The sequence below is a fragment of the Terrapene carolina genome, unplaced genomic scaffold (genome assembly GCF_002925995.2).
Source record: "Terrapene carolina triunguis isolate 2854851 unplaced genomic scaffold, T_m_triunguis-2.0 Scaffold231, whole genome shotgun sequence".
NCBI lineage: Eukaryota > Metazoa > Chordata > Testudines > Emydidae > Terrapene > Terrapene triunguis.
Window position 1 is genome coordinate 3,542,466 of NW_020664582.1, and position 23,049 is coordinate 3,565,514.

Sequence of the window (23,049 nt, forward strand, 5' to 3'; positions counted from 1 at the left end):
TGCCTTTGAACATCTAGGCTGATGACCGTCAAAGCCAACTAAGGGATTTGGATGCTCAGTTCCCATTATAATTCATGGGAAGTGGCCAGCTAACCACGCTAGCTTTGCAAATCTCAGCCCTGTAGTGTAGCCAAAGGGTATTTCTACACAGGAAATGCCGTGCCTGGGCTCGCCTACATGAGCTAGTTTGAATCAAGCTACTGCGGGTAACAGTAGTAGTGAAAACAGTGCAGGCTTTGGAGCTAGTGAGCTGAAGGCGTACACAGGGTCCGAGCTGGGCTTGTACTACTGGTGGCTAAAGCTGTCCCCGCTACCATTGTTATCCTAGAGTCTAGCTGGCTCAGGTAGGCTAGCCAGTGCACAGCTTTCGATGTGTAGACTTACTCTGTGACACGAAGGCCAGGATTTTCAGGTGGGGCTAGTGGCTTTAGATGCCCGATTTGAACCACTTTAATAGGGTCTGATTTTCAGAGGAAGGGTGGCTCAGCACTTCCTGAAAACCAGGCACTTTTATGGAGTCTCCAATCACTAGTTACTTCTGGAAATCCTGGCCTGGGTGGTGAGATGTTGTCTTAGGGTGCAGGTATCCCATTTCCTTTGAGAGCTCAAGTGGTTGAGAATCAGATATAGGTCAGTCCAGTCCAATCCCATCACATCACATCTTATCCTGGTAACTCGGGGAGAATTCTTGCACAAGCAGTCATGCAATCTCCCTCCGCCCCTTCCCTCACTCCCCGACGAAAGGGACCACATGGGTTTTGTCCCTTCATCCTACTCACCGAGTTGCAGGCATTGGCTCTCTCCACCTTCGAGAGGTTGCCTGTATCAGTGTTGAAGACATTCATCTTTTCTACCAGGCAGGTCAGGGCTGTTTCGGTTGCTTCTCCCACCTTCTCATAGGCTTTTTTTGACTGGCCGGCAGTAAGAAAGGAACACAAACATTCAGTAAAAGAAAAACCATGAGCTGTATGACCTCTGTCTCCTAACCTCCACGACTAAGTCCAGGATGATTTTATTTACTGCACTGTTCTTGAGATTCCAACAGCATCGCTCTCACTCTAGGGCTGCCGTTGGAGTCAACTCAGACCGCGCATTAAATGCTGGAGATTGTAATACAAGCTGACTTGCTGCTCAAGTCAGAATAATCCTGCTTTGTGTTTGTGTAACAATCTTCCTGTAAGGATGATGCACATAGTTTTGGGGAATACTTTCAAGCCCAGCAAGGCCCAGCTTCCTTTGGTACAGGCTCAATTGGTGCCTGAAAAGTTTGTTCCCACAAATACATTGCAGGGGTTGGGGAGCGCAAACCTCTGAATCTGTGCCTCTGGCCATCTGTTTTGCACCCACACAGGTGCAAGGATATGAGCCCAGGTATAAAATGAAGGCAGGTGCATTTGTACTTGCAAAAGGCAGCCGCTCGTCTGAAAATCCACCCATGCGTAGTTCAGTTCCGCTCAACTGAAGGGACAGAGCAGCTACTGCCTCCATTACACAAAGATAAAGGTTACAAGTCCATCTAGAAGCTAAAAGGACTCGCTGCAGAGCAAACAAAGCACAGAAATCTGTGTGTGTCCTCTGTGTCGAACACAACAGAGTGGGGCACTCTATAGGAACATCTTGGCCAATGCTATCCCAACCTCTGCATGCAAAGTAGGCCATGGGAACAAATTTGATATGGACACAAAACTAACTACTTGACTCCATTACTTTATGATCTCTCCTCGTGTGCATGGGGGAGGAGGGTCTTTAGTTATTGTCAGCAGGAACATCTTTAAAAAAACCTCTGTGCAGCTGGTTTGGCGAATGTGGTAAGGATCCAGTACACTCACCTCGTTATAATCCAGAGAGGAGTCATTGCAGAGAGCACAGATAGTGGCTAGTTCCACCAGGCCATCATACTGTCCACACTGAACAGGCTTGTCATCCTTCAGGCTGCAATTAAATGGAATATGTGCTGCATAAAAAGGCCCAATGAGCCAATTGCATCCCTGGTATAGCCCATTATAAGAGAGAAGTGCATGTCTAAGTAATTTTTAACTTGTTCTTCCCCTATTTTAGCCTCTGATCCTACCTCATTTTCAAGGGCATTCACACTATTTTAGACGTCCAATCACTACTAACCTTTTTGGTGAAAACTGAAACAAAAGTGTCATTTAGCACTTCAAACATTTCCACATTTTCTGTTATTGTTTCTTCCACCCCTCGCCCAATTAACAGGCTTACCCTGTCCTTCTCTTGCTTCTAATGTATTTGGAGAATGTTTTCTTGTTACCCTTTTTGTCTCTAGCTAGTTTAATCTCAATTTTGTGCCTTGACCTTTCTAATTTTGTCCCTACATACTTCCTTATGTTTATCCTTGGTAATTTGACCTAGTTTCTACTTTTCGTAGGACTCTTTTTTGAGTGGAAAGAAAAGATCACAATATGTCGTTGTCAACCAGGTTTGAACAGCGGAGTTAGTAAACATCTGAAGAGAAAGACTCTGCCATTCCAGTAGCATAGGAGATCTGGATTCAAAAGCAACCCTACTTTTTCTCCAGGGGCAGCTGGAATGTAGCTGTGTTTAAGAGACAGCTTGTTTGGTCTCAAAGAGTCCATAGCCAGTCAGGGCACAGATTAATAACCTCAGATGTGCAGGGGCAATGAAAGGGGCTGCAAACCTTGCCCTCATTGTTGAAGACAATGTACAGCAATGATGATCCACACACAAACATGTTCTGACCCAAAGCTTTAGTGGGCATTAGTTCAGGCCCACAGAAAGGATGAGGGAAGATTAGAAAGGGGCAAAGAGGTGGAATAAAGAAGGGGTAAAGGAGACAGATGGCAGGATAGGGAACAGCGTGAAGGCTGAATATTCCAAGGAGTTCAAGATTTCTGCATGTATCCAACAGAGCCCAGAACTGGTGGGAAAAGCCTCCCGTCCACCCCAAGCAATTTCTTAAGAGTTGCGCAGAGCAGAACAGTGCACACAAGGATATTTAAGGAGGATGAGTGCAGCAACTGCTCTCGATTAGCTGTTCCTAAGCAAGAGAGACAAACTGTACCCTTTGATGAGACATTCATAAACATCTCTGCCTAAGTACGGCTGCAATGCACTAGCACTTCACTAATAAAAGGGGAGCCAATGTCTCTAAAACCACTGGGGGAGGGGGAAGAAGTTTATGTAACCAGCAAGTCCAGAGAGTTAAAGACTTTTACATTCAGTCCATCCTAGTTATAACACATGTGGCTACATCTCTCCTCCCAAAGGAGCCTCGAGTGCTTTACAAACTCCACCTGTTGGAATCACCCTGCCCTCACCAGAAGTTCAGCCATGGAAGGCCGCACATGGCAACCACAGCACTTTGTGACAGGAAGTGAAGGAGAATTGCTTAATCAGGGCAGGTTTAGGTGGGCAGAATGCAGTTATCCAAATTAGAACGTAATCAGTACACACATGCTAAGGCCTCTGGGGGGTTGTATTTTTTTTTTTTAAATGAGAATCAGAATGGTCTTGTGGATAGGGCACCTGGAGATCTCAATTCTATTTTCACCACTGCCGCTCACACACTGCATCACCAGGGACAATTCATTTCCCCTCCTGCCCTTTGTCTGCCAGGTCTACCTAGACTAGGAGTAGTTCAGGTCAGGACTGTCCCTTGCTATGTTTGTACCGCACCCAGCACAATGGGGCCCTGAGCTCAGCTGCAACCTCTAGGTATTACTGTAATACAAACAATACATCCTAAACAGGCAGAGGTGCTATGAAACCGTAAGAAGAAGTGAATGATCACATTCTGATATGCTCAAAGACTGAAAGGACTAAAACAAGGAAAATAATTAAACAATTCTTCAGTTTCCTTCATCTGACCAATAATCATAGAAACGCCTGCTTGGCCAAAGTAAGGCCGGATCCTGTGATGATCTTAATTCCATCAAAAAGAGACTGGAAAACTCCTTAGTGGCTTCAGAGAACCTATGGTGAAGGGTCCATCTCTTTCCTAGTAGTACATGGCTATAACATTCTTTATCCCATTTGCTTCTCTCCTAAGGTTTATCACCAGTGTGGAGTTACACAGCTCTTACACCCTCCTCTGGCTGTGAGAACTTGGACATGTCACTTGTTTGTGCCTCAGTTTTCCCACCTGTAGAATGGAGTTAACATTGCTGTGAGGCAATGGTCAAAGTATTCCAGCATCCATGGTTGAAAGGCTCTGCATTAGAAAAGGCTGGTTCCATTAGACTCCATACTAATCCAGTTGCAAAATTCTCTGCTCAGACTGCCAGCAAGGATCCCAATTGCAGGGGACAATGCTACTGACCTCTTTTGTGAAGTGCTTTTGAGATCTACTGATAAAAAGCACTAGATAAGAGCTAGGTATTATTAATTCTGGTGGTGAGCTGCTAGAAAAGCCCCCAAACTCATTTCACATAGGGCAGCAAACGTGCATCCAATGGGAACAGCTTTCAAACACTCTCTAATGAAGAACAGTGTGACTGCTAGACCCCTGAACTTCTCGAATGGCCTGTGACCATGAACAAGAGTCAAAGCCAACAGAGGAAAGGCATCAGTCACAGCTCTGCACAATCACCATTTAAGGAACCAAATGCCATTTCTTGTTTGTGTGAGCAGGCTGCCGCATTATGGTTAAAAGTCAGCGGCCGTCTTCAGGGGAAACAGGAAAATTACCCTAACTCAAGCAGAGGTAACTGCAGTTTAGGGCTGTATAAACTCAGCTGGTCATTCTTTAGCTGGAAAAATAATTTGTCAGACATTCATTATCATCAGTTTATTCCACTGTAAGTTCCTAATGGAAAGAACATTCTGGAGCCCTTGTTACAGCTTGAGAGTGGAAAGCCGGCAGGGGCCAAGGAAGTTGGAAAAAGCTGTTTTCATAGTGACAAAAAGCTGTCCGGTTTAAATACAGGATGCAGCGAGGGCAGAGACAGCAATTCTCCTGGTCAGTGACAACGCGGGATTACCCTGAGTTCAGAAGGCGGCGGGGAAGGAAATTTAAAAAAGAAAGGGAGTTTGATGATATTTAGGATTTTTAAAAAGCTATTAAGAAAACTTCAAATATAAATTGGAGCTGGAAATGCTAGAATCTCTTTTGAGATAGCATGGCTGGGGGGTGGGGGTGGGAGAGCTCTGGACTGAGAGCTAGCACACCTGTGTTCTATTCTCACCTCTGCCACAGACTTCCTGCAACACCTAGGACAAGTCACTTCCCCGTCTATAAAATGGGGATAAGGATCCAAGCTCTCCTTTGTAAAATGCTTTGAGATCTATGAGTGACAACAGCTAAAGGAATTAAATACATAAAATGATTTCCCCACCTCAACATGTCTACAAGTCCCATCACACATTTGAAATTTATAAAAAAATAATCCTCAGACAGAAATTAAACCTCTCCCAAAATTACTGCACCTTTGTTTTCATTTTTCATTGAACTTACACACACCATGGAGGTCCACAGTATGAAACCACACTCTTAGCATGATTGTTTGCTGGTTTGTTTGACAGGGAGGGTGGATAAGGCACTACACTGGGACTCAGGAAATCCAGGTTCTGATCCTGGCTCTGCCACAGATTCCTTGTGGGCTTTGGACAAGTCACTTACTCTGTGTCCTTACATTCCCCCATCTGTCAATGCGGGTATTAACACTTCCTTTCTCCCATCCCACAACAGCTGCTTGAAAATTCATTCAACAAAACCTTCAGGTGGACTCATCTACATTTATTTTACCAGAAATAGGTAAAATACAAGGAATCCCACAGGACCAAATCTGTCTGTGGTGTTTCAAAGCCCCCCGGAGTCTGTATGCCAAATTGGATCTCTTCAGACTGATTTTCTTCACTCTCATTCTGGCGTAAACCACATATAAACTCTTTTGGGGTCCGTAGAATTACATCAATGCAAGACTCCTGTGATTGAAGTAAGAGTCAGGCCCACAGATCTGATTGCTCAGACAATGGAAGGACATTTATTATGGATATGGCCGTTAGAGTCATTTTTTGAATGGAAGCAAGAGTATTTTTAAGAGCTGCAGAAGGGAATTGAATGCTCCCTATGGACAAGACAGCCACAAAGACAACTAATCAGAACTGAACACAGGGCTCCAGAGAACCTCGCAGCACCAGTCCTGTGAGTTCTTGGCTGGAAAGTTGTTCCTCAAAGTATTTCATTCCAGACAGCCTGAGGAGGACTGGGGGTGGATTTTGTGCATTTAATTACTAATATGTTATTAACTGAATAGGAGTGATTTTAGTCCCATTCAATACACAGAAGGAGCTGGGAGGAAGGTGCTAAAAAAGACAAGGCGACAAAAATCATCCAGTTCCAAGTGCATTTTCCCATTAGATGCTTTGGTGTAGATCAGTCCTTGAAAAGAAACAGGTGTTGCAATTTTGGGATGTGTTATACTCAATTAACACATGGGGGAAGAGAGACACAGAGAAGCTGAGTGACTTTTCAGTAGTCAAAAAGCAAATGATCTGGAACAGATCTACTGACTCCCAGTCCTGTACTTCAGCCACCAGGCCATCCACTCTGAGCTTTTCACCCTCTTCTAGTTTAAATTCAGAGTGGCCCCAGAGTACACCATCTCCTGCGGATTGCTTTTCCTAAACAATGATTAATTTCCTAGTAACATTGCAGGGAGATCTGCTCCATATTCCTGATCAGGGCTGGTGAGCAGCAGCCCAAAGTGATTTGGCCCCAGAAAATCCTTCCCTGGTTTTACAATGAGCACAGTTCATAGCAGAAAGGGAGTACTGGGAGTCTAATTGAATGCCTTGTGACTCTCACAAGATGGGGACAGAAAAGCTCAGAATTATGTACCTCACCACTGAGTCTTAATTAAAAGAGCTCCCAAGTGACATACCGGTAGGACATACCACTCTCCAGCTGAAACTAAGCTACCAGCATGATCATGTTTTTATATGGCATTATCCCACAGGCAGCTTATTACACATACATCAGGATGAAAGCAAAGAGTTTGCTCAAATCTATTTAACACCTCTTAACATGAAGTTAGGTGCACCTTGGTAGGGAAGTCTGTATTATGCATATTTCTCAGCTCAGAGAGAGGGAGGACAGGACAGTCAGTCAAACTGCATTAGGTTGCCTGAGGTGATGACATGCTAGATGACTCACTCCCCACAGTGTGATGTGCTGTGTGCACAGGATGTTGATGTAAACAAGAACACTGATCGATCAGCTTTTGATGTCCACTTGCTTGCGTTTCCATGCTGCACTCCCATGGCCCCTTAGTACAAACTGTATCCCATGTGGAACCTTAATAACGTTCACCCATATGGGCGAATATTAGATCTTACAGGTGAAATTCACACCATCCAGAGGGCCTGCACAATGCCCTATGTACAAGCTAAGCCCTTAATATGGAACTTAAGTGACTGTAGACGGTCTCATATGGCCTAGTGCAGGTTCACTGCCCTGGGGTGGATTTCGCCCTGTATACAGGATCTATTGGTATCAACACAGGAACGGGAAGACTACAGCATTCTCATGTGCAGTCTGTGACAGAGCTGGGAACTGAACCGGAATTGGTCCCAAGTTCTGGGCCAGCAAGTTAGCCACAAGATCATCCTTCCCATTTAGTCTGCATCCAGGGCCACATTTACGGGCACAATCCGAGTGTCTCATTTCTCACTTTGCTATACTACCTGGAAAGCGCTTTCCATTAATAAGAATAATAATGCCCAGCTCATATTTACGGCTTTTCCTCAGTAGATCTCAAAGTGTTTTATGAAGGTCAGTATCATTATCCTTATTTTACAGATGGGGAAACTGAGGCGCAGATAGGTGAAGTGACTTGCCCAAGGTCGCCTCGCAGGCCAGTGGCAAAGCTGGGAATAGAACCTAGTTCTCCTGAATCCCAGTCCAGTCCTCTATCTACTAGGCCACACTGTAGAAAATGAGTTTTGCACAGAGACTACCAGTTGCTCAGCACCAGGGAGTTGCTAAAAACTCTGCATAGCCCAACCCCGGTCTGCCCCAGGCGTCAGTACTCACATCTCTCCCTCCGGGGTATAGGTGGATCCTGTGATACTGAACTCATGTAGGCTGCAGTGGATCCCCTCAATCTTCTCAATAACAAACATCTGCAGGAATCAGAGAGAGACACACAATATTAGGAACTTTATGCACCAGAGCCATAGCCTTTAAGCAGCCATGGGATCATTTTTTATTCACTAGCCAGCTCTGCTAAGGGTAGAGGCAACCCTGTCCTCTCTAGCCAGCCTCCCACCAATACCACGCGTACATCAGTGCTCTCCTCAGGGAGCTTAGAAATGCCCACTCAGTTTCTGGCAGCTTCTAAATCCTTCCAGCCATACCCTGCCTTTTTCATGTTCATCTCCTCTAGCTCGCTCTCTCCCCTCCCTCCCCCGGATCCCAGGGCAGCTACAGAGCCAGCTTCTAAGGAGCTGTCCATATTTTTCTTGGAGTGGGGAAGGAGAGGGTTATGGCTTCTGGTCTGGCACGCAGCTTGTCCAAGCTGCTCTGGAAAACACACAGCCCCGAGGAAGCCGCTCAGAGCGGCCAGCTCAGATGGGGTAAGAGCCACAGCAGGAAACAGCTGTGGTAAAGAGCCCTCTGTGCTGCCCCTTTCCAAGGGGGGCCGTTGGCCATCAGCTCATGCTGCTAATGAGCAGGGATTACACCCACCACTATGCTGTGTGAATGTGACAGCTCAGTTAATAAAACCCTGGGAAGTTGTGAGAGGCCCACACATTCTATTTTTACTAACTTTTGTCTTTCAAACTCCTTCCAACTTCTCCTTCCCTGATGTGGCAACAGCAAAAAACCCTAACCTCTCAAAATCTCCTCTGCTCTCCCTGCCCGCTCCAGCGACTGCTTTTCAGCGGCAGCTGCTCACTTTAAGATCGGTGGCGCCCTTTTCTCCTTGCACTGAATTGCTAGAGGGTTTGTTGATGCTCGATTTGCCTTGATCGTTATTTATGATTTGCATTAGAGGAAAAAAAAATCATGTAACTAAAAGGGTTCCCTTGATCTCAGCACTGGGGAGCAGCGCCACCTCCTGGTAACCACCACCAAGACGTCAAACAGGAAAATGCTTCCTTAAAAAAAAAAAAGGGGGGGGGGGAGGAGCCCGGAGAGGAGGTCTTAAGGAAATCACTGTTTATTTGGACTGTGTCTGAGACTCAGTTGTAAGCCAGGGGAAGGCGGAAATCAGTAAGCCAGGGATAGCTCCTGCCACCAACACTGGCAGAGGCAGGAGCCTGAATTTCCAGACCACTTATAAAACTTTCTATTCTCAAAGCACTCCCTAGACATTAAACAAAAATACGGGTTGTTCCATTCGTGCTTCTTGTATGACTCTACCTTTTAAATTATTAGTCTTAACAGTTATATTGCAGTAGCATCTAGAGGTCAATAAGGCCACAGCCCCATTGTGCTAGATACCGTATAAACATATGGCAAATGACATTCCCTGGCCCAGAGAGCTGACAATCTAACTGACAAGACAAAGCAGGTGGATGAGACCAACAAGTAGGTGAGGTAAGACCCACTCCCCTTGGTTACAATGAACCAGGCGAAGGCTTCTTGAACACCCAATACATGGAATGGTTTCAACTATAGTAGTGGTGCTCAAATGCTTTCATAGTGTGGAGCACAGCTTAATACGTAGCTAGGATGACCAGATGTTCCAATTTTATAAGGACAGTCCTGATATTTGGGGCTTTTTCTTATATAGGCTCCTATTACCCCCCACCCCCGTCCCGATTTTTCACACTTGCTATCTGTTCACCCTAATATGTAGCTGGTCTTGTGGACCTACCTCTCCTCCTGTTGATAGACTGCATGGGCTCTGCACTCCTCTCGTTCACACTCCCATGACATCACCATTAGCACTACAGCAATTGCTTGCTTGCACAAACAGCATGATCAGAAAGTGAGGAGAGGCAGAATGGTCTAGCGGACAGGGAGTTAGGAGACCTGGTTTCTATTCCTAGCTGGGTCACTGACTTCCTAGTGGACTGGGCAAGTCACTGTGCCTCTATTCACACGCACACGCAACTACCCTTTGTCTATTTAGATTAAAATCTCTGCAGGGCAGGGAGATGGTTTCTTAATACCTGTCTGTATAGCACTTAGCACAATGGGAGCCTCGATTGCTGGTGAGGCCTCTGCATGCTCCTGTGATACCGCTAATAGCAGTAATGTCTTTTCAGCTGTCTTTTTATGCGATTTAGCACTGGAAACAAGGAGATGCTAAAGCTTTGTGACTAGCCTTGTACAATAGGTAAGTGCTCTGTGGACCACAGTGGAAGAACTAATGAATCTATATTACTCTATGTATAACAACGTCTTTGCACTTACACCGTGTTTTTCATCCAAGGTTCTCAAAGTGCATTAAAAAGGGGGCAAACACGTTTTTACAGATTAAGCAAACTAAGGCAAAGAGTTTAAATGACAATGCTCATGCAGTGCATCAATGGCAGAGTTGAGACCAGAACCCAGGGTCTTCTGACTCCCAGCTTGGGACTTGGCTGGCCAGATTACAGGTGACCCTTGAGGGCAAGCTGAATGGTCATGCAGGCTAAAGCTCTCTGCAGCCTCTGCTCACGCCCAAACACTTGCTGGCTTCGTAAGCCAGAGTAGAGTCAACAAGGCCACCATATCATAGAATCATAGAATATCAGGGTTGGAAGGGACCTCAGGAGGTCATCTAGTCCAACTCCCTGCTCAAAGCAGGACCAACCCCCAACTAAATCAAATATGCAACATAAAAGAATGAGAACACACACATATGGCGAATAGTGTTTTCACCTTCCAGCCAGCAAATCATTAAGAACTAGGGCCAGATCCATGGGAAAAAATAATCAGCTCTATAACAGAATTCATGTGAAGAAGAAGTGCTGAGAATGAATGAGTAACTGTTTTCTTCCCCCATCCTACTAAACAAACCACTATAACCCTACAGGCTGCGTGACAGGGCTGCAAACTTAAACAGGCTATTCCCTATGGGCCTGACCAAAGCTATTGAAGTTAATGGAGAGCCTCCAATTTCAGGCCCTGCAGAGACAGGCTGGGACGGCTAGATAGAATGATTATTATACCAGGACGGTGGAAGTTAGCAGTTGAGGCAGTGAGGTACTTCTGTCACTGCAGAAAAGGGGTAGAGGGGAATAGCGCAATGTTATGTAGGAAGCCCAGAGAAACCTTGTGGTCAAATTACTAAGAGCTGCTTTAGCAAAGTTACACAACAACATTTCATCAGAGGATACAGAGGCATTTACAAGCTAGATTAGAACTAGATTATCCGTTCAGGCCACTTATCAAGCTTGCAGTCCATGTTGCCAGGCGGCCAAAATAACTTCACAACTGTCACTATCCTACACACCATCCCGGCCCCACTGAACTTCAGTCAGAAAGGACAGAACTCAGGTCCTCCACTCAGCAGCAAAATAATTAACAATATTTGCATTATCATTAGGTTTCAGCATTAGCATCACATTTAAATAAAATGCTCGTTGTTTCAGGCTTTCTGCAGACTCTGAAGACAGCACTTCATCATAAAGTCTCCTTTGTAAACTTTTCTTCGGGGCTGGAAACTATTTTAAATGAAAGCTTAAATACACCATAAATTGATGGAGACACCTGAGAAATTCTGGTCCAGCCATACCATCTAACATCAGGTCAATCCATCCCTCCAGCACTATAATACAGCCTGCACTATCACTATGGGGCACACCTCTTATGTAATAGAGGACATCAGTCTTCAGGGCTCTCTATCCAGTACCATTCACCACGTGCTATATTCATGCCAATGTAAGCAACAAGTGAGTTTCTAATGGCCGAAGCCCATTGTAAACATGGGCAGAAGATTCTGCCTCCAGAGTGAAATCGCTCTGATGAGAGTGATAGCTTCCCGTCTCTCTCACCACCCCATCAGCAGCAACGTGCCCATTAGAGGCACTGTCAATTTACATTAGCTTTACAAGTCTGTTTACTGTGGTATCCACACAAACACACACAACTGAAGTTACCTTGACAACTGTCCTATCACATGTTTCTCCAGTTGTCTTTGCCAGTGGGTGTCTACCAGCATTAGAGACATAACTATGCATTGTGATCACACATGCTTCCAAAATTAGGGTGCTCCCCACCCACCCCTATGCACTGCAGATTATTTTCCCTGTTTCTAGTGATTTTCTGTGTTAATTTTAACAAATTATTAAGTAGGGAAACTTGGCAAAGTAAAGGAACATTTGACAAAGGAATATGGTTCCTGAATGGGAAGTGGTGGAGGTTACTGGAGCCATCATACAGCGCTCAAGGACGCTGGCTGCTACAGGTACAACCTGTTTCTCCCAATCTAAGCTGTCGGCCACACACAGAGGTTAATTTATTTTAAGGCTGCGTTTTAAAATGGCATTTCTGTTTAGAAATGGGCCAGAGCCAGGAAGTTCTGATCCGGATCTGAACTTCCACAGAGTCAAAAGTAGAGGTGGTTCAGGGTCCAATGCTGCAAAATCAGCTCTGTCAGGATCCAAACCTACAGCCCTATTGATTTCACTGGGATTTCTGCACACCCAGAGCTTGCAGGAGCAGTCCTTAAAGTGCAGTTCTGCTCTCAAAAGTTAGTGGCCAGTAGCACAGAGGAGCTTCCATGATTATAGCGACGTTGTTTCCTTATTAACCATGAATGAGTGCATTTAGACCATTGCTGCCAGCCCTGCAAACTCATCCTGGGATTCAAGAGTCAAGCTGGGCTCTCTTTCAGGTGGAAGGAGAAAGGTCCACAGGAGTGGCTGCTGCCCGAGAGACTGGGATGGGGATGGCTTTGAGCAGGCGGAGCACCAATCCCAGGGTGACAGGAATGATCTGAAGCCCAGTCTGGGGAGTTTTCATTAATTTTCTGCTCATTTAAATGATTTGATTTTGCTAGAAACACTGTCCTTTGAGGAATAGACCTTGTTAGCTACAACTGATTTTTCCCTAGGGCAATTCCACCAGCTTACATGAGGCTCAGGACTTGAGTGGGAAGACCTACATTTTATTTCCTGCACAGGCCCAGTTTAGCTGGATTTCACAATGCCTGTTACGTATGGGTACATTAGAGAGAGGTTGGAATAGGAACCTTACGATTAAAACATCCGTTGCTTCCACTATTGACTTTTTTGTCTGAGTACCCTAATGGGCCAAAGGATGGTAACAACTGACTGACTTCCTAAACAGGGACCTGTATTTACAGTTCATCTTTGGTTCCTCTCCATCAATCAGGCTATTTGCTTTCTGTGACACATTATTCCGAGGCGTTAAGTTGAACAAATGAGTAACCTGAGAGCTCCAGGCTCAAAATAGCAAATTTATGGCTCAGTGGCCTTAACACATTATCAGCAAAAGAGAACAGGGAGAGTCCGGCCCTGGGCAAGATGGAAACACTTTAACAGCACATTTTCCCACCCACGCACTAACTGGTTAGGGGGAATTGAGGGAATTGTCACTGGTGGTATAGCCTAGGTATAGCACAACGGGATAAAAGTTGCATACAAACTTCCCCAGTGCACCTTATCCTGCTTAACCATCCATTCAGGGACATCCCCAGTCAAGTCCAATAGTCTGGTACTGTCGTTTTGACATGTGGACTTGCATCCAGTAAGGATTAACCCTACATAACACCCAGCTCGTTTTCACTTCTGCCCCAGCTGGTTGCTCACCTTGCTAAGGCATAACCCTGACATCTGGCAGCTGTTAGATGAACTTTAAAAGCTCATCAACATTACAGTACAATTTTTCCTTCCTCACGTTTTTAAGCCACTTGCTCATGAACTGATGAGGGGAAGATAGTGACCCCAGGCGTTCATAGCTTAGCGGTTAGTGCAACATCTGCCCATAGGGACGGAATTTTGCATCATAAACAAGGGGCTGGTCTCCGTTTGCTCCCCCAGAAGAAAGGAATTCAGACTAGCAATTGGCCTCTGGGCTCCTACAGGTGACAGATATTGGCTTATTACATAAGCGCAACCCCCTTCCAACTCCACCATGGTAGTTTTGCTCATCAGAAGAAACCATCTGCAGCTTTCTACCTCTTTACAATGGCATTAATCCTAGTGCAAACCTTCCTGCCTCTTGCAGCCAGCTGTGATGCTCTCATGAGTTTCCCCAACCTCCCTTGCCCCAAAATAGTCCAGGCCTGCTCAGAGAGGCAGCAGCCAACATTGTTCCTAAGCTGTCCTATTTCAGTGCCCTGTTCTACAAGACTCTTAGCTTAGTCACTGAAGTGTTTCTAGCCCCTGTAGAAACCGAAGAGTTCTTCAAACATCAGGAAGCAAAGTCAAACATCAACAGGCCAGTGTTTATAAACTTGGCATATGTGCCCGTCATTCTCTCCCACAAATCCCAGGCTACTTCCTCTTGGATTTCATTCTGTATAGACTGCCTGTCAGCACTGGTTAAGCCTGGTTTATGTTCCAGATCTCCCTGAGCACGTGGGGGAGGGTGTTGATAAATGGAGAAAGCCATCAAATGATCATTTGCACATGGGTTGAAAAAACAGCTTGTGAAACCTTTCAGCAGCTAATGATGGAAAGGAATAATGACGCTGTGGGCTTAATGTTCTGGTGTAGGGAAGGTGGAGCCATGACCATAGCTCAATGCTGCACTGAACACACACACACACACGCTTTTTATGCAGTACGTGCTTCCCCCAGAACATATGCAAACAGCACTGAATGAGTAGGGCTGTATTCTGCTTGCCTTAGTACGTGGCTAATTTGATTGGCTTCCATGGACCATTTGGGTGGGCAAGGAAGGCAGGATTCAACACCACAGTCTCCCAGGCCAGAATTCTACTTACTCATTTAAGCAATGACCTCCCCACCGCAACGGGCCAGCTCCCACTCTCCCCTTTTATACCCCTCCTGAAAAATCCACTTCTCCCAGGAGGGTTCATCAACCCACAATGAGACAGTGCCATCAATGATCCCATTGCTTTAGTTAAAAAAACTTAAGTTATCACCATCAGCCTGGTTTCCCACTGAGTTCCTGGCTGTTCAGATTGTAAACTCCTTGAGGCAAGGACCATGTATTCATCGACAAGAAAGTATGGTCTTGTGGCAAAGATACTTGGCTGGTACTCAGGTGATCTGGGTTCAGTTGCTGGCTGCTAGACAGGAAGAATGGCTCTGTTAGGTTGCTAGCTTATGACTCAGGAAACCCAGTTTGAATTCTTTGATCTGCCACAGATTTGTTCTGTGACCTTAGGCAAGTCATTTAATCGACCTGTGCCTTCATTTTCCCATGCATGAAACAGGCAATAAGAATACTTCCCTACCTCACAGGGATGCTGTAAGGATAGGTTTGTTACGCTTTCTGAGGTGCTTGGATAATGCAGTGATGGGAGACATACAAGCATCTGAGTAGTCAGATGGACAGCCCAGTGTACAGCGTCAGCACTCCCATACTAAATAACAAGAGCCACCTCTGCAGCATGGGAGGAGTATTTTCAGTTTCTGTGACTTGTGTATTGGTTTCAAACAAACAGAGTATGACGCCCAGGCACGGGGGTCGATTTTAAACCTTTAAACTAGTAAATAAATACAACGGACATTCTGAAGGCTCCTACAATGCAAAGAGGAGAAATATTTTCAGTGCCCCCATCCTACTAAATAGCCACAAGCTACAAAATGTTTAATACTGCTCATCAGATCTTCCTCCCTCTCTCTTTTTGGGTTGCTCTTGAAGATAACCTGACCAAGATGGTGATAGTGACTGTGAAATGCTCAGGGAGATTAGAGAGGCTATAAAAATAAAAAACTCAATAATGGAGGATTTCAACTATTCCCATATTGACTGGGTACATGTCACCTCAGGATGGGATGCAAAGATACAGTTTCTTGATACCTTAAATTATTGCTTCTTGGAGCAGCTAGTCCTGGAACCCACAAAAGGAGAGGCAATTTCTTGATTTAGTGTTAAGTAGAGCACAGGATCTGGTCCAAGAGGTGAATATAGCTGAACTCCTTGGTAATAGTGACCATAACATAATAAAATTTAACATTTCTGTGGGGTGGAAAACACCAAAGCAGCTCACAATGGTAGCATTTAATTTCAGAAAGGGAAACTACGCAAAAATGAGAAAGTTAGCGAAGCAGAAATTAAAAGGCACAATGCCAAAAGTGAAATCCCTGCAAGCTGCACAGAAACTTTTTAAAGACACCACAATAGAGGCTCAATTTAAACGTATACCCCAAATTAAAGCATAGTAAGAGACCAAAAAAGTGCCACTGTGGCTAAACAACAAAGTAAAAGCAGCAGTTAGAGGCAAAAAGGCAGCCTTGAGAAAGTGGAAGCTAAATCCTATTGAGGAAAATAGAAAGGAGCAAACACTCTGGAAAGTGAAGTGTAAAAACATAACTAGGAAGCCCAAAAAAGAATTTGAAGAACAACTAGCCAAAGACACAAAAAGTAACAGCATTTTTTTTTTTTGTTAAGTACATCAGAAGCATGTTAAACAACCAGTGGGGCCACTGGACGATCGAGATGCTAAAGGAGCACTCAAGGACAATACGGCCATTGCAGAGAAACTAAATGAATTCTTTGCATCAGTCTTCATGGCTGAGGATGTGAGGGAGATTCCCAAACCTGAGCCATTCTTTTTAGGTGGCAAATCTGAGGAACTATCCCAGACTGAGGTGTCAGAGGAGGTTTTGAAACAAATTGATTAATTGAACAGTAATAAGTCAGCAGGACCAGATGGTATTCTCCCAAGAGATCTGAAGGAACTCAAATGTGAAATTGCAGAACTACTAACTGTAGTATGTAACCTATTATTTAAATCAGCTTCTGTACCAGATGAGTTGAGGATAGCTAATGTGACACCAATTTTTAAAAAAGGCTCCAGAGGCAATCCCAGCAATTACAGGTCGGTAAACCTAAATTCAGTACCGGGCAAATTGGTTGAAATTATAGTAAAGAACAGAATTATCAAAACACATAGATGAACACGATTTGTTGGGGGAAGAGTCAATATGGGTTTTGTAAAGGGAAATCATGCCTCAATCTACTAGAATTCTTTGAGGGGGTCAACAAGCATGTGAAAAAGGCAGATCCAGTGGATATAGTGTACTTAGATTTTCAGAAAGCCTTTGACAAGATCCCTCACCAAAGGCTCCTAAGCAAAGTAAGGTGTCCTGGGATAAGAGGGAAGGTCCTCTCATGGATCAGTAACTGGTTAAAAGATAGGAAACAAAGGGTAAAAATAAACGCTCAGTTTTCAGAATGGAGAGGGGTAAATAGTGTGTCCCCCTGGGGTCTCTACTGGGACCAATATTGCTCAACATATTCATAAATGATCTGAAACAGTGAGGTGGAAAAATGTGCAGATGATACAAAACTACTGAAGATAGTAAAGTCCAAAGCAGACTGCAAAGAGTTACAAAGGGATCTCACAAAACTGGGTGACTGAGCAACAAAACGGCAGATGAAATTCTATGTTGATAAATGCAAAGGAATGCATAATTCCCAACTATACCTATAAAATGATGGGGTCTAAATTAGCTGTTACCACTCAAGAAAGATCTTGGAGTCATTGTGGATAGTTCTCTGAAAACATCCACTCAATGTGCGGCGGGAATGTTGGGAATCATTAGGAAAGGAATAGATAATAAGATAGAAAATATAATATTGTGTCTCTCTCTCTCTCTTTTTATATCTATCTATCTATCTATATATATATATATAGAGAGAGAGAGAGAGAGAGAGAGAGAGAGAAAACACACCCACATCTTGAATACTGCGTGCAGATGTGGTCACCCCATCTCAAAAAAAAAAAAATATTGGAAGTGGAAAAGGTACAGAAAAGGGCAACAAAAATGATATGGGGTATGGAACTGCTTCCATATGAGGAGAGATTAATAAGACTGGGTCTTTTCAGCTTGGAAAAGAGATGACTAAGGGAGGATATGATAGAGGTCTATAAAATAATGACTGGTGTGGAGAAAGTAAATAAGTGTTATTTACTCTCTCTCATAACACAAGAACTAGAGGTCACCAAATGAAATTAATAAGCAACAGGTTTAAAACAAACAAAAGGAAGTATTTCTTCACACAATACAGTCAACCTGTGAAACTCTGCCAGTGGATGTTGTGAAGGCCAAGAGTAAAACAGGGTTCAAAAAAGAACTAGATACGTTCATGAAGGATAGGTCCATCAATGGCTATTAGCCAGGATGGGCTGGGATGGTGTCCCTAGCCTCAGTTTGCCAGAAGCTGCGAATGGGCAACAGGGGATGGATCACTTGATGATTACCTGTTCTGTTCATTCCCTCTGGGGCAACTGGCATTGGCCACTGTCAGAAGACAGGATACTGGGTTAAATGGACCTTTGGTCTAACCCAGTGTGGCCATTCTTATGTTCTTATGAATCTGTTCTGGTTCTTCCTCTCAGACCATCATCATGATATCTCAGCACCACTGAAGGATATCTGAGAGAACCATTGACCAGGAGATTGTGAAAGAGCCAAGTCTGCTCCTCTGCAGAATTTTTTTTTAGTCCTTCCTCGAGTCAGAAGGTAGCCCGCCTCTCCTAGCATGGTATTCAAGAAACAGTGCAATAAGGACTTTGCTAAGAGGGCTGATTGACTTGTGTGTCCTACGACTGGCAAAACTCAAACAGAGACGTATATAGAATAGCACAAGAACACTGCCTGGTCAGTTATATCTAAGGTGGTAAGTGCTCAAACACGACAGTGAGGAGAGCTATATAAATGCCTAAGCAGATAAACAGAGTAGCTATAGGAACTTAGGGCAAGACGTATGCATGTATGTCTGAAATTTTCGATTGATTCTGGATGCCTCAAGCTTTTGGTGCCCATCTTAAACTCTGTTTGTTGGAGGGTAGATGCTCAGCTTCTCCTGAAACTCAGGCCCCTTTTTAAGGTGCTTCAAGTTGAGTACCCTCCCCCAAAACAGGCACCAAAAATTACTGGTCTCTTCTGAAAGCTAAGTGCCATGTACTGAACCCATATTAGGGGCTGTATACGTTCACATCAGATGCACTTGCTATTGGTCTGCAAACTGGAGCATGCAACTACCCCCAACCTCCTACCCAGTTCTCGCTCCCTGCTTGGTATGGGGTCTTCTTTCTCAAACACACTAGGTTGTGGAACAATTAACACTTTCACAACACTAAGTCGGTCAATTTTTTTTAATTGGTCACAACCTCTTTATTTTTCTAATCTAAACCTATTTAAAAATGGTGTTCTGTAACCCATGGCAACCAAGCGCTACATTAAATTTCCTACCCTGGAATGGGCTCAGTGACTAATACAATGGCATTAAGTCAAGATGGATTGGTGGAAGGGGGGGGGATTTTGATTGTGGGATCTGAAAGGTATTAGCAGGTTTTCGCTATTACATTATGGCGTATTTCCTGAAGGAATAGAGGGGTATGTTTGCAGTAACTGTAAATAGTGAAGAGGAAATAGCTGTAGGTTAATCCATAAACAGGATAGGTAACATTTCATTAAAAAAAAAAAGTATAAAACCCAAACTTCTCTGCACCAGCAGTTTAAATGGCACTTTCTGTGAAAAGCTGCTGGAGCTGAGCCAGCCAAACAAATCTTCTATATAAACCACTGCACTGTTTACCTTATAAGGCTGGAGGGTGCATACTAACTCCTGTGTCACACAAAGGAGGAAACTCAGTTGGCCCCAGATCAAGTTCTCGCTCCAAAGCGCACCTCTGCGTTTAACCCTTTTAAAGCCATATTTGTGTCAAAAATGTAGTATTAGAGATCTAAAAAAAAAAAACCCAACAACCTAGGAACTTGCCACCCACACATGTAAGCATACTGGTCCTTCTGCAGCTCAAATCTCATTTCTTCCCTCGGGGTAACAGCACTAATCTAGAAACTTTTAGGAAAGCAACTGGATCATAAAAATACTTACCTCTAAGTAATGCTGGGCACTTTTGCTGCAGGCTCATTTGAGAGGAGAGAGGCAAGATGAGGAAAGTTAGTTTTGGGTTTTTTTAATTTAAACATGAATATTTTCTACCCTACATGAAAAGAAATCCATAAAAATGCTGCCGAAATGGGACAGTGGTATGGGATGTCAGGGGCTCATCAATAACGGTGACAAGGTTCCTAATGATAAATGTTTACTTTGCAAGAAGAAAGAAAAAACAATTGGGATTAATACAAAAACTATTCACACCTTCCTGGGATCCCAAACTGTGGACAAGTGTCTGTGATGCCATAGGAGTAAGGATGAACTTAGGGTCATAGGACTAAGAGGCAGGAGACCTGGGTTTGCATCCCAGTTCTGTTACTGAGATTTATTTATTGAGGTAACTTTCTCTACCCCAGTTTGCCCATCTGCAAAATACAGATAAGAACTTTTACACTGCTTTTAGATCTTCAGATGGATACATGCAGTAAAAAAGTGCAAAGTACCATAATGTAATAAACTGCTAGGATTTAAAACACTCCTATCAGCTACTAGTCATCTATTTATACTTTCATTTTCACATTTATTGGGAAGCTGATCAAGATCTCCAAGTGTCTGTCCAGTCCCTTTATCACTACCAACTTGGGCTGGATTCAAACTGGCAACCTGGAAAAATGGTCATAGGTCCTATAGATCCAAAAGGGGAGGAGGCGGAACCCCTGAGCAAGAGAATCTAACGAAAAGCAGCTTTGTGTTTTAGATAGAAGCTGCTGAATCAAACTGCAGTGTCCTGTAGATTGGCCTTAACAAAGGGGCATTCAAGCAAAAACCACATGACTCTAGGGAAGCTCTTCTGCCTACAGTATTTTCCAGGATACTCATGTAAGTGTTTGCATGTTAGCCAGAATCCATCAGAACTGCTGAAACAACTAATTCAAAAGACCCCAAAACCAGGATATTTAAAGGAGAGACAACCTGGGAGTGATCTGAAGTCAGCTTGCAGAACAGATTGCCACAGAAACACAAATTCACCCGTCTCCTCTATCCAATGGGTGATTCACATCCACTGCGCCTATCTCTTTCTCAGCTGTTTAAGAGTCACCCTTCTCCCCTTCCTGCATTCACAGTGCACAATCTAGGTAAAAGTCCACATGGAGCTCTCCACAATGTCTCCCCCTCACTAGGAAAGCTGACAACTGGCCATCAGCACAGCAATGGCAGAGTTATGGGACTGGTCCTGCCAAGCGCTGAGAACCTACAACAAGCTGTTGAGCTCTCTCGGCGCCCACCGATATTAAAAGCTGGGAGGACACTCAGCATCTCAACAGGATCAGGTCCTGTAACAGCATTCTGCTTGCCTAGCCCAGTGCCAATTGCCCTTATTTAGAAGGGACGAGCCAGGCAGTCGGTTTTAAAATAAGAACACATTCTTTGTCCCCTCAGGAAGTTCAGCTCATCCAATGTTGTTTCAACGGGTTACGAGGCATGTACTTATCTTTCCAAATGCGCCCATCAGATCATAACTTCCAAATGTCATCCTCTGCGTCTGGGCCTGCTGGTGTATTAAGTAATGGAGCATAAAAGGGTGCCATATGCCAAGTTTTAAGAGACTATAATTTGAGCTGAATGTCAATTTCAATAACTGTTGTTCAAAGGCTCCATGATGAGCTTAATTCAGAGTTATTAACTTATTACACAGATCCTGCAATCTTCTTCTATAAAAAGGAAGCGATCTGCGAGGACAGAGGTAAAACATTTCTCTCCCCCTCCCCCTATGCTAAATAATGCTTGCAGTTAACATAATTACATAATGGCTTCCTCCCAGATCATCTCCCCTGTCAAAGCAGCCATACAAGAGACAATAACCCAGACAGACAGTGGGAATCTTCTAAAATTATTCCCTCCAAGGTCTGGTTTCAATGCAAACTTGGACTAGAGCTAGTATTCAGACTGCTTTGACCATAGTGGGCTAGGGAGCATCGATAAGCACTTACTGTGCATACCCCCCACCAATTGATTTATTATACAACAGGGAAAGTCGGGAATGCCAGCCATTCTGTTGATCAGCTCATGGGGGAGGAAGAGGGGAGGTTTAGCTGTATTCCATATAAGGACCCTATTCATCCTGGCAGAATTTTTTTGTCTCGTTCCTTTCATTTAGCGAGCGTCATGCTTATAAAAAGTTCCAGGGCTGACTGATTGGAAGGCTGAGTCCTCTGTGCATAGAAGAGTGCAGGCTTCCCTCATGCAGGCCTAGGGGGATTGGACACTGGACTCGGAGTCACAAGACCTTGGGTGCTATTCTCAGCTCTACCAGTGACCCAATGTGTGACTCTGGAAAAGTCACTCCCCCCCTCTGTGTCTATTAACCCTCCCACCCATTGTCTGACTTGTCTATTTAGATTGTAAACTTTTGGGGGGGGGGGGAGGAGGCAGGGTCTGCTTTTTTATATGCATTTGCACAGTGCCTATCACAATGGGACTCTGCTCTTGAATACAGCCTCTAAGTGCTACTGTACTACAAATAGGCGTCAGTGAAGTGAAGTCAATGGTATTTCAGCACCTACTAAGTGCTTTGCTGATTAGAGAGGGACTTACACACATCCTGAAGTGCTGTGCTGAATGAGGGCTCTAAGGTTATGCTACAGTTCCTAAAGAGACTGATTGTCAAAGGTGAATTAGGGATTATAAGAGGTTGGTAAAAATCAACTACCAAGACTTGAACTGAAAGCTAGAAATTCAGGCCAGCAAAGCCAGCTGGGGTTGCTGCATGTCATTCATTAATTATCATTAAGGGAAAAGTAAGATTATCTAGAGGAAGTTATGGGACAGAAATAAATGACAATAATCTCAAGGACTGGATCTGAACAGAAAAAAACAGAGGGAAGTTAATTAACTACTATCTGTGTTTTGCTGATCACAAGAAAGCTTTTAGCTCAGTCTCTGGGTGGAGAGCGGGGATTAATATGAATTATCTAGCTCCAATTACATTGCTTCAGAACAAGGAACAGTGAGATTGAACGGGTCTATTTGGAGATTACATAACTTCTGTTGAAGATGCTCAAATCACTTAGGGAACTTCTGTGGCCTTTATTATGCAGGTCACATGGATTATATTTGTCCCTTAT

At 44.1% G+C, this 23,049-nt stretch overlaps 1 protein-coding gene across 3 annotated transcripts in view; it reads right to left on the bottom strand.

The window, feature by feature from the left end:
• Nucleotides 1–23,049, bottom strand: part of ATP2A3 (ATPase sarcoplasmic/endoplasmic reticulum Ca2+ transporting 3) — a 133,769-nt gene that overhangs the window by 31,077 nt on the left and 79,643 nt on the right. For all 3 annotated transcript variants that reach the window (XM_026656435.2, XM_026656434.2, XM_026656433.2), the window contains exons 9-11: nt 8,015–8,103; nt 1,830–1,932; nt 780–911 (exon numbers count right to left, since the gene is read on the bottom strand). In XM_026656435.2, the coding sequence (XP_026512220.1) occupies nt 780–911; nt 1,830–1,932; nt 8,015–8,103 (324 nt within the window). The remainder of the gene's footprint in view (nt 1–779; nt 912–1,829; nt 1,933–8,014; nt 8,104–23,049) is intronic.